This window comes from Propithecus coquereli, unplaced genomic scaffold, assembly GCF_000956105.1.
Source record: "Propithecus coquereli isolate 6110/MARCELLA unplaced genomic scaffold, Pcoq_1.0 Scaffold1, whole genome shotgun sequence".
Lineage (NCBI taxonomy): Eukaryota > Metazoa > Chordata > Mammalia > Primates > Indriidae > Propithecus > Propithecus coquereli.
The window spans coordinates 12073610-12088416 of NW_012133857.1; the positions used below are offsets into that span (position 1 = coordinate 12073610).

Genomic DNA, 14807 nt, shown 5'->3' on the forward strand with positions numbered 1-14807 from the left:
ATTGTATAAAGATCATCTATATTTATATAAACAGCCATTTCACCTGACACATAGTGCTGCTTAGAAGGAAAAAAAAAAAAAAGGCTTCAGAAATATATTTAATTCACCTGCAGATCAATTAAAAAATGAAATATATTTAAAAGTCTTCTCTATCATAAGATCAGATCATCTATAATATTTTAGTTCTCAGTGTAATTTTTTATACCATGCTTTGATCCACTTATAATTTATTTTGCATGGTGTGAAGTAAAGTCTAATTTTACTTTTTTCCTAAAACCAAACAACTTGTCTCTATATCATTTATTGAATTATTGAAATTCCTCTGCCCATCAACTTGAAATGCCACTATTATATACCAAATTCATATAAACAAGGACTACTTCTAAGCTTTTTGTGTGTGATTCCACTGATCTTCTTGTAACACAGTGGCTTTAAAAAAGCACATTAAGATATGGAAGATTACCTTACCCCTACACATAGTTTTGGGTTTTTAAAAAAAACATTTAATGACACAAACACATGTTATGTGTAAAAAGGCAGACAACCCAATTGTGTTTATATATCCCAGTACTGTTTAATTATATATAGTAGGGAAGAAAAGTCCAAAAAAACACCAGAATGCTAACAGTAGTTATGCCTGAATAATGGAATCACAGAGGATTTAAGTTTCTTCCTGTTTAAAACTCTCCTGTATTTTCCACAAGTTGTATTAAACTAGAAAGATATTTAGAAAGTCATCTTTTTCTGCATAGTGGTTATACTGTAATAACAGCAGTAACACACAATTCTGGTTGATAGTAGTAGGCTTTTCCCTGAAAATCTGAAACTCTTAAAGACAACCTAAACTGGCCGGGCATGGTGGCTCATGCCTGTAATCCTAGCACTCTGGGAGGCTGAGGCGGGAGGATTGCTTGAGCTCAGGAGTTCCAGACCAGCCTGAGCAAGAGCGAGACCCCATCTCTACTATAAATAGAAAGAAATTAGCTGGACAACTAAAAATATACATATATAAAATTAGCCGGGCATGGTGGCGCATGCCTGTAGTCCCAGCTACTCGGGAGGCTAAGGCAGGAGGATCGCTTGAGCCCAGTAGTTGGAGGTTGCTGTGAGCTAGGCTGATGCCACGGCACTCTAGCCCAGGCAAGAGAGTGAGACTCTGTTTCAAAAAAAAAAAAAAAAAAGACAACCTAAACCATAAAGCACCAAAAACTTGCACAATAATGAGGATTGTTAACTTCAAGATGCTGCTTACAAGACACAAAAGCTGAGTCTTGGTAATAAAGAGAAATAGAGGAACTTGAAGAAACTATCCTCCACAACCCCCAAATAAACAAAAGGTTCTTAATTAGCTACAAGTCAAAGACCTGGTGAGGAACAGTAAAGAAATTAATTAAAACACTTCTGGAACACATGAAGCTATAGGGATATTGGAGTGCTCCCTATTTCTGGGAGTTAGATGAGATTAATAATGGAAAAAAAAAAATACTGTGGTACTCTGGGGAGTAGGACTCCATAAACAGGCATTTGCTTCTAAATACTTCAAGTATAGCTGCTATGCAAAACAATAAAGACAAACCAGCACCCCTATCAAAAGACCCCGGAGATTTTCACTAGTATGCCTAAGCTGATCACTGGTATCTCCCCTGTACTTCCTTCTACTGGAGCTTAGCATAGTGCCTGACATACATCAGTCCCTCAATACATGAGTTATTATTTTTATTATCTTACCACTAGAACACAAGACGGTACCATGAACAAAGGTTGTTGCAAAACAACATCTATTAGGTCTGCTTGCAAATTTCTTTCTTTTTTCCATTTAGGTATTAAGGGAAGATCCAAGTACTGTTCTCACTGGAATCAGCGCTTCTTGGGTCTCTTATCTCTGATACTTCTTCTGGACTCCCTGTATAGCTCTGAAGAGTGGATCTTGAATATGTGACAGACTAAGACAAGACAGTCTGAGCTCAGAGCCCTGCCTCTTCCTTGAGCTTTGAGCTCCTCTCAAGGTTCACATCTACTCTTGCAATATAGCTCCTCACAGCTTAGTAAGTCTGGTTTGAAGAATATATTCACATGAAAAACAAAATCAATTTCAATCTTAAGGAGTTACAGTTATATTTGTGCTAATTAACGTAAGGAGTTATTTCAAAGAAGCATAGTAGAAGATGTATTTCTATCATCAAAGATACTATACTAGCCCCCTTCAGGGTTTGTGATAGAAATATCTCACTGGGCCATTTACAGGAGTCCCTGATTTAGCAGCATTTTCATCATGGTTCAAAATGGTTCTGTTTTTGGACATTACACACTTTCAACCAGGAACTTAAAAATGTATATTTCTACCATATATTGATGGATTGTAAACTGCCACAACCACCTGTATTATCTAGTGAAGTTGAAAATATCCATTCCATAAAACCCAGCAATTCTATCCCTTGGCATATATGACATACACACATACCAGGGTACTTATACAACAATATTCAGAGCAGTATTGCTAACAGCCCAAAACTAGAAGCAACTTAGATGTCTATCAATAGTGGAATGGATAAATACATTATGCTATATTCATACAACAGACTACTATATAGAAATGAGAATGAACAACTATACACAATGCGGACAAATTTCAGAAACAATGCTAAAAGTAGTAAGACAATATAGCAGAATTCCATTTATATAAAATTCAAAAACAAACAAAACTATGTTGCTGAAGGATACAAAGGTGGTAAACGCAAAAAGAAAAACAAAGAATATGATTATCACAGAAGTCACAGTAGTAGTCATCTCTAGGGGTTGAAAAGCTGTAAGTAGGGAGGGACCCATAAAGGGTTCGGGGATGCTGGCACTGTTTTATTTCTTTTAGAAGTAGAAGTTACACTGGAGTTCACTTTATAATTTTTCATTAAATTGTATAAAGATCATCTATATTTATATAAACAGATGTTTCACAAATTTTAAAAAAGAAAAAAAAAATCAGCTTTCTGACACAGTCCACCAGCTCTACCCACAGTTTTGCCCTGGCCTAAAGAGTGAGACCAAAGGAGCATTCCTTTCCCCCTTTCAGCAAAGCAAGAGATTAATCATTTCTTCATGCAGCTACTTGAGTTTAATAATAGAAATTACAATCCAATGTGATAATTAGAGGAAAAAAGGAAGCATTTAAGTGAAGCTTGGAGAGGACTTAAAACATCTGGAACAAAATTCAGGGAAACAAAGTAATAGGAAAGAACAGGTATTCACGTAATACCTCATTCTGAGGCTAACTCAGAAATAAAAGATCCTCACAGACATAAAGGGTGGCCATTTAAAAAGCAGAAAGGACACAAACACACATCAAGTACAAACCACAACTGACTAAAAGCAAGCATACAAGCTTGAAGAAAGATATCCATGATTCTGAAGCTGCCATAAAGGGCAGCCACACCCAGAGACCCTGACTTTGGTTACTTTTCTGGAACAATTGGAATTTACAAGAAAATTCAACCACTATTTGGTCTTTTGTTTGAAAAGATAAGCTGGAAAGGGGATGTGGAAGTGCAGAGGTTCATGGAGAGGTACACAAACAATTCATGACAGAGGATTAGGACATCTAGTAGGTAAATCTTACTTGATAAACTTAGGGCAATATTATTTACAAACACCAATTTAAAAGGAAGATCTCAAACTTAACAGTTAAAAACAAAGATAACCCAGAACAAGTAGACCTAAAAGGTATATTAAATTTATAAATTGGCCGGGCGCGGTGGCTCACGCCTGTAATCCCAGCTCTATGGGAGGCCGAGGCGGGTGGATTGTTTGAGCTCAGGAGTTCCAGACCAGCCTGAGCAAGAGCGAGACCTCGCCTCTACTAACAAAATAGGATGAAATTAGCTGGACAACTAAAAATATATAGAAAAAATGAGCCGGGCATGGTGGCGCATGCCTGTAGTCCCAGCTACTCGGGAGGCTGAGGCAGTAGGATCGCTTGAGCCCGGGAGTTTGAGGTTGCTGTGAGCTAGGCTGATGCCACAGCACTCAAGCCAGGGCAAAAAGAGTGAGACTCTGTCCCAAAAAAAAGAAAAAAATTTATAAGTGTATCCCAGATAAACCTGACTGCTTCTCTTTGAACCATTTAGGTCCTTCGAAAAGCTGATGCGTTGTCATGCAAGTTGCACTGACTTATACTTTAAGAGGAGAAAATTGTCCAAGCAGCAAACTGTCGCTGGATTCAAAGATGCACTTTTCCCACATCTTCAGTTTTATACCACCTAAAAGTTTCTGGCACACAGGACCCAGAATGATTGACAGGATTTGTGAGGTTTCAATATTACCAGAAAAAATTGTGCACACATACTTCCAGCATATGAACGATTTTGACTCACCAGTCACCATGTTGCATGTATTTCTGCTGCTTGTCCTGAGTTCTTAAGACTTCTAACATTCTGAAGAAGATAGAACAAAAAAGTTCCTTCCATCCTCAGCCTCTTTTTAAGTTTTAACTTTGTTCTTAAAAAAATACAGTACATTAGAAAGAACTGCCCGTGATTATTAAATTTGATTGCTAATTTTCTTCCTCTTAGCTTCCTTTTCCTTAAACTTAATGAAGAAAGACCGTAAAACATAAACTAGCAGATGTTTTGTCTTAGGAAAAAAAGAGATGCGTATTTCTTCTCTAGGACAAACCTAGAATTCTCTTAGCACCAGAACACAGTGTTGGGGTGAAAAAGAGCTGAAAAGGTTTGAAATCCTAAATCAAAAGTGACCTTTACAGTGACACAGGGACAGATTTTAGAAATTTCTGCTGGAGAATTTTGGAATTTAAAAAAAAGCAAAGTACTGACTCTAAGGTTGCTCAATTTTGTTCTAGGCAACTTTCTGGCTGAGGAAACAGCAGGCCCTTAGTATTATAACAGACTAAAGTAAGCCCCTCCCACTCACGCAGAAGAAAAGCCTGCATTTAAGGATTTAAAGTGGCATTTTAAAGCTCGGAGAGCTGCACAATGTCCACAAAAGAGCCCCTTCCGGAGCGCACAGAAGTGACGTGTATGAACTGCGCTTATGGAAGAATGAGTTTCTAATGAAAAGAAAGCAGACACTACTTAAGGGCCTTCTGATGTTAACCTTCCCTCCCCGGCACAAAGCACCAATACAAGGTGAGGAAACCTGAGGGGGGTCACGGCCCTCTCAAGCCAACAGGGATCGGTTTCCGAAGCAGGGTAGAGCACCCTCCCCAAGCACCCACCCCACACTTGGGCCTCGAGTAACCGCATTCTTCGAGGAGAACAGGCAATCTCGCCTGCCTCGCAGAGCAGCGGAGCCACGAGCCAGACAGCAAAGCAAGTTGGTTTCTCCCCAGGCCTAGGCCACAGATGCCCAGGAACGTCACCAGAGCAGGAAAGGCCCAGCCCGCAACCTTCTAAGAGCAGCAAGCCGCCAGCCGTCGGCTCAGCAGAGACGTCCTGCGCGCTCTCGAGGCAGCACCACCACCCAACAGCAGGGCGCGCGCCCCAAATCTGGGGGTCGTGGCGGGCGCGCGCCCCGGAGACCAGCTCTTGCCTAGGGCCACAATTCCAAAAGCCGAGATATCCGGGCCGGGAACGCGCACGTCAGCGGCCACGCGCACCGGGAGGGCGGCACGGCGCGCGCGCCCCCGCGCGTAAAAGCAAGTCCGGCCGCGCGCCCGTACTAGCGCGCGCTCGCGCGCCGCGCCCACCCAAATCCCTGACCAGCCCCTCCCCCACCCACAGGGCGGGGGCACGCGAGCCCAGGGACATTCTCAGCTCCGGAGCCGCCCCGAGGTCCCTTGGGTCCAGCGGCAGCGGCTCGCCCGCCCCCGCCCGTCGTTGTGTGGGGTGGGCCTGCTGTGCCAGGCCCACAGCCTCGTCGCATCCCCGCCCCTACCGGAGCCCTCACCTGGCGACGTCACCGCCGCCGCCGCCTCCGCTCTACCCGCTGGCCCCGCCGCACCTCCCGGGACCCCGGTTCTGCCGTCGCCTCTCTAAGACCGACAGGATTTTCTCCTCACAGCTCCCTGGGCGCCATCTTACATTCAACCCTCACAGCCAATGGGTGCCGAATGCCCCTCTCGCGAGAATCGGAGCGTGGGATCCCGCGAGATCTGGAGCTGCCTCCTGGTCAGACTTAAAGTGAACGCTTCAGCCAGCCAGGGAGGGAGGCTCCGCCTTGGATTGCTAGAGCCGGGTGGAGATCCAGGGTGTAGGGCAGGCGCCCCGCCCATGGACGCCCGTCTTTGCGGGGCGGAGCCAGGGCCCGGGCTCGGCCTAGCGGTGGAGCCTTCGTAGGCTGGTGCTCCAGGCTCGCTCCCTGGACCCACCTTCCGTCGCCCGCCTGAGCCTCCTTTGGTCGAGCAGCTCTACGCGGGGCGGGGCCCGGCCGGGCGCGGCCTCTTACTTAAGGTGGCCCCCACAAATCTCTGCTCTGGGCCTGGCGTCCCCAGCCGTGTCCCACCTGAGAAGCCCCTTGGTCGCTCACCTTCTGGAGGGCACAGTGTCTGGGACCCCCCCACACACCATCTGCTGCCATGTGAGTTCAGCCTTTCGCAGTCAGGTCCACCTTAAAGCGGGCTTAGGGCAGCCTGGTGTTTGTATACAGGGAAAAATGTGGAAGGCGTTAAAGCTGCAGGCACATGCAGGCCTTACAGGCAGCCCACGCTACCCCAGAGGGTGACCAGCCTGCTGTAGACACTTACTACCTCCCGTCTTTTACACTTGTTTCTGGCATACTCTCCAGTCTTTCGGATTCCTCTCGGAAGTCACTTCCTAAGAGCAGTCTTTTCTGAGGCCCAGGCTGGGTCAGTAACCTCTTCTAGCCTTGCACAGGCCCCAAGGAGACCTCTCCCTCACAATGCTTGGTCTCCCATGGTCTCCCCTCCCCTAGATAGTGAACTTGGAAAGCCAACACAGCATGTGTGCCTCATCTCACTGTGCCCAACACATAGTAAACACTCAATAATTATTTGCTGAGAGATCAGACTGGGAGCCAAGCCTCTCTTCATCTTCACACGGGGGGACACAAACCTTCTAGATCCCTCTGGCACAGGGCTCCTAACTAGGGAGCAACATCCCAGGGCCCTCTGTTCCCTTAGACCAGGTGCAGAGGATATTAATCCCACCCAGGCCCCTGCCCTTGAGCTCCAAGAAATGCACTAGTGGTTTCAAAGCTGTCAGTGTCACTCTATTCTGGAGAAGCCCATTCTCAGACAAAATATGCACAAGGCACATGCCTTCACACACACACACACACACACACACACACACACAGCATGTCTCCAGGGCCCTCAGATGCTAGAAGGGCAGACAGATTAACACAGACTCCAGGGGAATTTAGGTGTTCTTTATTGACATGGAATTAGGGGAGGTGAGGGTACCCCCACCTCCAGGAGAATGAGGTAGGTCCACAATGCTTTACACCTTTCCTGGGTCTTCCTTCAGTGTGACAGTTCGGTTGAAGACAAGCTGGAGGGCAGAAGGAGAAGAATGACCACCGACCCAGAACCAGGCCAGGAGGCCTGGGTAGGTTTCACCATAGACACCTCCCCCTAGCTCCTTCCTCATCCCAGAGGAGCTGAGGGACCACCAAGGATCAGGAGACCCAGGTTCTCAATAACTTTGTGACCCTGAGTAAGGGATTGGATGGCTCCAGACCAGAGTTTCATATGGATTGTAACAACCTCTGTGCCTGCCCCCTACTCTGAGCAGTAAGAAAGGCAGGGTCCATACAAAATTTTGTACATGGACTTAACCTCAGAGTCAGTCTCCTCATCAGCAGAACATGAATGCCACCCCCTCAGGTGGTGATGATTAACTAAGGAAATGCAGGTAGAGCAGTTGGCACAGCAAATGGCAGCCACCATCATTGCTGTGGAAAGGGACAGCTGGGTAAAGTCAAGCACCTGTCCCTGATGGCTGTCTGGATCCACGGAGAAGTACCCAAGACGCTCAAACTGGAACTTGTCAAAGGGTTGTGCCAGAGCCACAGAACGGTCCACTAACGCTGCCTCCACCACTTGTAGTGATGCCTGTAGGCAGAAAACTTAGGCAGCCATCCAGCCAGGGAAGCCTACCACCCTTACCCCAAACTCCATGAGCCTACCGGGTTCAGGTCACTTAAGAATCCACCAGGTACCTCAACAGGATCTTCAGGGTTCTTGTGCTGGAATCTGCAGCCAGAGTGAAGATCAGACCCCCCAAGCTGGGTAGCCACAGCAGGCAATGCTCATCTTATACCTGCCTCACCCTAGCTCTATTCACTTACAGTCGCTCATAGAGGCGAATTTCGCATGTCAAAGGCTGTGACACCCAGTGAATAAAGGCCTTGGGCTTCTCTCCAGCATCTGCTCGTCTACAGGTCACCTCCAGACTCTCTACACCGCCACTGGGGCCCTGGAAGTAGAGGGAAAGGGTCACCAATCAGACCTGAGAACCAGGACCACAGGCTACACTCAAATCTTGGTCCCAGCAGGCACTGCAGTAGGAAGGCTGCAGCTGGCTCTCACCTTGACAACATGCTGCAGCTCAATGACGTAGCCTGTATGCCTCAGGCCCACAGGCTGGCCCCAAGCCAGGCGCTTAAAGCCTGGCTCTGGCTCCTAGACATAGGAAATGGGGTAGACACAAGAGGTTGCAAGAGTCAAACAAGTATGAAAAGCTTCTCGCCCAATTCCATGTCTGGCAGGAGTTGGTTCATCTGAAGCAGGAAGTAGATGGACTGACAAAGGAAATGACATCAAAGGATACCAGGACCAGACTCAACAGCAAATAAGACCTCCCACCCTCCATTTACCTCCTTGAAGTCAGTCCTCTCAATGAAGACAATAGGTGCAAAGGGAACCTGATGGAAGCCCTTGGTCTCATCAGCTGGGAAGTTTGGCACCTGGATGTCTAAGGACTGTAGCAGGAGACACATATCTAAGTCATACCAGGCACTAGGACGCCCATGCCAGGCATACCCCGCCCCCCAACCCCACACACACATTGAGGCAGGCCCACCTTAGCAGCAGGAAAGTTGGTGATGATGACCTGTAGTGACTCCAGCACAGCCATGGCCCGTGGGGCTGTGTCATTCAGTACATCACGCACACAGGCTTCTAAAAGATGTGGCTCCATCGTGGTCTGTGCCACTGTCACTCCCACCTGGCAGGAAAGTTCAACATCAATCATGGCCATAACCACAATCTGCTGTACTCAGCCCCCATCTGCCCACCTAACCCATTGGGTTATACCCGAGCACAGAAGTTGTTGATGGCTTCAGCGGGGAAGCCCCTCCGTCGCAGGGCCGTAAGTGTAAAGAGCCGTGGGTCGTCCCAGTCACTGTGGATGAGAAGGTGGTGAAAAGGCCTTTGGCAGCACATGCCACTAGTACCATTAACCTTTGACGAGCCAAACAGCCACACCTACCGCACAGCACCAGCTGCTACAAGCTGGAGGATCTTCCTCTTAGAGACAACAGCATAGTGCAGGTTGAGGCGGCCATATTCCCACTGCACAGGGCAATAGACATCCAGTGCATTGCACAGCCAGAAGTAGGAAGAGCGTCTGGGGTGGGAGAGTAGGGTTAGGACTGGCCACCTCTGGGACCGGGGACAGACAACAGGAAGGGCTGTTGGAATTCCACTGATCCTACCACCCCATGGGCCCAGCTCCCTCACCGAGCCTGGAATTCCTTGGTGCAGAGTGAGTGGGTGATGTGCTCGATGGAGTCACAGAGGCAGTGTGTGTAGTCATAGGTGGGGTAAATGCACCTGCAAGGCACATAAGCAGTGGGTCCTACCATCCAGCGACACTCTGCCCAACCCCATAGCCCACTGCCCTGCTCTACAGCACTGCTACCCCACCCCATGCCCACACTCACCAGCTGTCCCCAGTACGGTGGTGTGGTGTATACTTCACTCGATAGGCCACAGGGTCCATCTTGCCATCCTCCATCACCACCTTCATCCGTAGCGTAGCCTCACCCTCTGAAAACTTGCCCTTGCGCATTGCCTGGGGGGAGCAAGGGCTCAGGTTGCCTCTAAGCACATGGGCATCTCATCCTCACCATCTTGGCCCACCCAAAACCAGCTGTTCCTACAGAACCCCACCTCAAAAAGCAGCAATGACTCCTCCACGGGACGGTCCCTCCAGGGCGAGGGCAGAGGGTTGTGGCCTTTGAGCTCCTCTCCTCGCTGGTGGCATACATAAGCCTGACCCCTATGGGGAAGGGGCGTGAGTGCCCAGCATAGCTGTGACCTGATCAGCCTGCTTGGTTCTACATCAAGGACCCGGCCTCACCTGCAAATGAGCTCCACAGCCCATGCATACAGCTGGTCAAAATAGTCAGAGGCATATGTCACCTTGTAAGGTGTGTAACCTGGGGCAGAATTAGACAGTATGAGCAGCCAGCCAGAAACATCCAATGGCAGGCCATGGCCCAAGAAGAAGCCCACTGACTACTAGACCTGCCCAGGCCTTGTCCAGTCCATACCCAGCCAGGTCACCGTGTCATAGATAGCAGTGAAGAACTTTGCTTCCTCCTTCTCAGGGTTGGTGTCATCAAAACGCAGAAAACAGATACCATTGTTAGCCTAGGAAAGTTGCAACCTCTGTGAGCTCTCACATCATCCACCAGCCCCATAGTCCAGCTCATCAAACTAGGACATTCTCAGAGCTCTCCCATGTCAGAATTAAAAATGCCTTTAAGAGCTTCTCTCATCTTCCTGTATCTAAATGCCCCAGATAAGGTATCTCTTACACCAACCTAAGACTGACAGCAATAGCCTCTTCCTAAACTGAGGGGCTGCCCTGGCAATTCCCCCAAATTTGGACTCAGACTCATCTCCCAGTTTTTTCCCAATAAGCCCAGTGGATTCCTAGGTATCTGTCACATATGGTTCCTTTCAGTGGCCTCTGCCCACCTGGGTGCATTGTTGGGAGCAGAAAGCAAGGCAGGAACACCTTTCTGGTATCCAGTCATGGGAACAACAAATGATCATCTTGCTCATCAAGTCGCTAGATGCATGCTCACCTCGGCATAGCCAAAGTTGAAATTGATGGCTTTGGCATGTCCAATGTGCAGGATTCCATTGGGTTCTGGTGGGAACCGGGTACGAACCTAAGATAAAGGGGATGGGAGCAGAGGAATGAGGTCACAGCTCAGACTACCCTAAAAAAGATGCCCACCACCAGGAAGGCCATGGTGATGGGTGAGATGGGGCAGCCTGGGGGCAGCCCAGGGACTCAGGCAGGTGTTTGATGGCACTAGCTTGCCTTGTCATATTCCCACACACCTGCCCTCCAGTGATCTCCATGTGCTGCTTCAGTAGATCCATAGTGTGCGGAGTGGTCACATAGCCTGGGGTCTTGTAGTTCTCACCTGCCAGGACCAGAATAAGCCTAAGGACCAGGTTGCTGCCCAAAGCTTCTGACCCCTGGGGCCTAGTAACAAGAGTTGCTACCATAATCCAGCCCTCCCCAGGGTTTCGACATTCCCGCTTACCAGGCTTGTGTAACTTAAGGGCCTCTCCTCGGAGCTGCTCCATCAGAGACAGTGTGTGGCCAGCAGCCTCACCTGTGGGGGGTGGAAAAAAAAAATCAACAAACACTTGTCCACTGGATATAGTTACCATATCCAGCTCAGGGTTGTACCTATCACTACTACCCATATCCTACAACCAGAACAGAACTGAGCAAGCCCATCTTCCTTTAATTCCAGAGACAAGAGATACAGAGCCAGACATCTGAGGCTACTCAGACCAGTCTCTGGGGAAAGGGAACAAAGGAAACACCAGGAATCCCAGTCTTCAGGCAGAAGGTAGGGTGCTGAGTAAGGCAAGGGCCCAAGGAGCCTGGGCTATAAGGACCCTTCAGGGGAAATGCCTGGAAGTCAGGGAGCTCAATGCTGTGACAGGAGCCTCAAGCCTCTCACCATTCTCCATCACATCTTTTGCTGTCCTCCGGTCTGTTTCTTGTAGCCGAGCCTTTGCAACCTGGGAAAAGCCCCAACACTGCATTAGAGTTCCTCCTAGGTAGGGTCCTGAAATCATTGGGGTCAGAAACTCCTTTCCCCAGCCTGAAGTCTCACCCTACCCCACTTCAACCTCAGGCACCCAGGGCCATGCCCAGTCCCACCTTGGGCTTCTTCTCCAGATCAGACTCCGTCTTGGGACCCAGAAGGTGGAGGACCTGAGCAGAGACCAGAGTCAGGCAAGGACAGGAGTGTCTTCTTTCAAGAAGCCCATGATTGACCCTTCCCACCCATCGAAGGGCTTCCTGGTCTGTCTACCAGCACTGCCTGGAAGAACCTACCTAGCCCATTCCACCTCTTCTCCTCATGTGGTTCTGCCTCAAATGCTCTCTCCCTCCTGAAGGTCCATACTGGGCCCAGGTAACAAGGGCTCTCATATACAGAGAGTAACTATGGGCCCAGCATCAAGACAAGCATTCTATCTCAGCCATCACCCTCTGTGATTCCATGCCATATCCTGAAATGAAGGCCATATCACCCCTATTTATGGGATGAGAAAACAGATTCAGAGTAAAGTGACTCACTTCAAATTAGGTACAGCCCAGGGGCCCAAGTCTCTCACTATCCAGTCAAGAGCTGCTCCTGCCAGATGGGGCTCTACTATCCACCACCAGAATAGGGACAGGGTCTCCTCCCCCTTTTATCCCTCAGTGGATTCCTGGCCCTGTCCATGCCAGGGTCTTTGACAGCTGCAACTCAGGGAGGCAAGCCCACCTGCATGTCCACTTCATGCTTGATCATTTTGCCATCTGCCCACTTGAGCACAGCCCGAGCCTCTCCTAGAAGCATGGGCACAAGGAGCTGAAGAAAGGCAAAAGAGGGCACTCCCCACCCTCCTTCCCAAGGAAGAGTCCTGGCTGACCACAGAAACCAGAGCCTGAGCCCAGCCAGACCACTTTTTTTTTTTGAGACACAGTCTTGCCTTGTCGTACCAGCTAGAGTGCAGTGGTGTCATTGTAGCTCACTGTAACCTCAAACTCTTGAGCTCAAGGGATCCTCCCACCTTGGCCTCCCAGAATGCTAGGATTACAGGTGTGAGCCACCCCTTCCAGCCCAGCCAGACCACTTTTAAGGTGCTCCTGCTCCTTCCCCCACCTTTGTTCCTCTCACTCATGCCCAGAAGCAAAGGTATGACCAAAGAGAACATAGCCCTCACCCCAGGCCCTGCTCACCCATCAGCAACCCCATGTTGAAATGGTAACGCTCCACCAAGAGCTGGGGCCGGTGCCTATTTATGGTGGTCTCCACCTGCAGAAAGCCAAACCATGTGGTTCAGGAGAGCCCTCTTCAGAGATGTTCACACTCTCACTCTGGGTCTTCATGGGTAGAGAAACTGAGCCATTCCTTTCCATGGCCAGGACTGGGGAGACACACAATGCCCAGGGGAAAACTCACAGCCTCTTCAATCTGCTCTGGGGTCACCATGACACCCACACCACATTCCTGCTCAAAGTCCACAGTGTCGATGGGGTCCAGGGGGTGACTCCGCACATATTCGAGGGCAGCTGAGAAAGAAGAGCCAATGAGTCTGTGGCATCTCAGCTCCAAGAGGTGGATAGTCAGAGGCCTAATCCCATGAAACTTCAAGTACAGTTTGGCCTCCTGAAAAGTAAAGCCCTGGCACCACCCTAGAGAAGCTTTGAGGCCACAGGGAAGAAGCATGTGTTCTGAGAGTGGCTCTCCCTTAGACCCTAAGAGTTCCTGTCAGTCCCACCACAGGCCACCGGCTCCGCGCCTCAGTGCCCGTGCAGAACTAGGTGTCTAGAAAGAAACGGAGGACTTGGCAAAAAGGGTAGATAGGGGTCTTGGCTGAAGGGAGGGATTTGGAGGTGGAACTGGCAGGACAGGCAGGGGTCTCACCACTCAGCTGGGACTCAGTGTGGATCTTCTTACTGGCTATGTAGCTCACAAGGAAAGAGAGACGCCGGGTATCCCTTAGTCGGGAGGCCAAGCCATACAGCAGAGTCCCGGTAGCCTTATCGATGGTGGAGCCCAAAGTCTGCTGTGCCTGGGATCAGAGATGCCAGGAGAAAAGCCCCAGGCCCAGTGAGAGAGGCAAGAGCGGGACAAGGGGGACATGTTGAGAGAGGGACCCGACCCGCGCGGCGTTGCGGAACAGTCGGCAGCCCAGGCCAGGGCCAGAAGGGTTCGCACCTGGGTTGCCGCCTCGCGCAGTTGAGCGCTCAGAGCCGTGTTCCTGAGCGTCTCGCGGGCCTTGTGCTCGCTCAGGCCGAGGCCGGTGAAGAGCGTCAGGGAGTCCAGAGTCGCCATCGCAGGGACGCCGGAAACCAAAAGAAACTTTGGGTCTAACCTGCACGACTGCATTCGTCCAGTGACCAATAGGAGAGCGAAGCCTTCGGAGACATCCAATGGTGTCCTTTCTTGGTAGGGAGGGGGCGGGGCTTTCCAATGTCGTTGACGCCATTTAAGGGACCGAGAGCAAACGCGCCGGCCTTTCCAGGCCGTTGACTTCCGTCTCACTGGTTCTTCCACTGGAAGGGGTGGCGGGAGCAGTGGGGCTTTAGAAGAGATTAGCCGCGGCCCTAGAGAGAAAAGTGTTGAGCACCGAGGCTGAAAGAAGACGTGGACGTGGACTTTTGCTCTTTAACTTTTCTCCTTCAGCCCTGGGAACTCCATCTCAATACAGAAACTATTCAGGGACACAAATGTGAGTCCCTGTCGCGTTTCTGAGGCCAAATCTTTGTAGTTGTGAAAACAGTGGGGCAAAATGAAGCCCCGAAATCCCTGGGCCAGACTCCATGGCTGAGAATGTGAAGAATGGCCGGTAGAGGGTCCCCATAAGT

General features: G+C 49.5%; 2 protein-coding genes across 2 annotated transcripts in view; both read right to left on the minus strand.

Annotated features, from left to right (window-relative positions):
- The window catches only part of QRICH1 (glutamine-rich 1), a 46501-nt gene extending 40443 nt beyond the window's left edge, over positions 1–6058 (minus strand). Inside the window, exon 1 of the mRNA XM_012639170.1 lies at positions 5896–6058. The gene's annotated coding sequence lies outside the window, so the exon portion shown is untranslated. The remainder of the gene's footprint in view (positions 1–5895) is intronic.
- Positions 6059–7317: 1259 nt separating this feature from the next.
- Positions 7318–14676, minus strand: QARS (glutaminyl-tRNA synthetase). Its single transcript, XM_012656133.1, has 24 exons — positions 14158–14676; positions 13864–14011; positions 13399–13508; positions 13176–13251; positions 12718–12782; positions 12108–12161; positions 11905–11965; positions 11476–11547; positions 11267–11352; positions 11005–11091; positions 10465–10564; positions 10272–10350; positions 10082–10190; positions 9853–9983; positions 9650–9742; positions 9399–9536; positions 9224–9311; positions 8991–9134; positions 8785–8889; positions 8498–8590; positions 8257–8384; positions 8095–8161; positions 7895–8020; positions 7318–7457 (listed from the first exon to the last, which is right to left on the minus strand). The coding sequence occupies exons 1-24, from the start codon at positions 14326–14328 to the stop codon at positions 7407–7409; spliced, it is 2382 nt and encodes a 793-aa protein (XP_012511587.1). The 5' UTR covers positions 14329–14676; the 3' UTR covers positions 7318–7406.
- Positions 14677–14807: the final 131 nt, after the last annotated feature.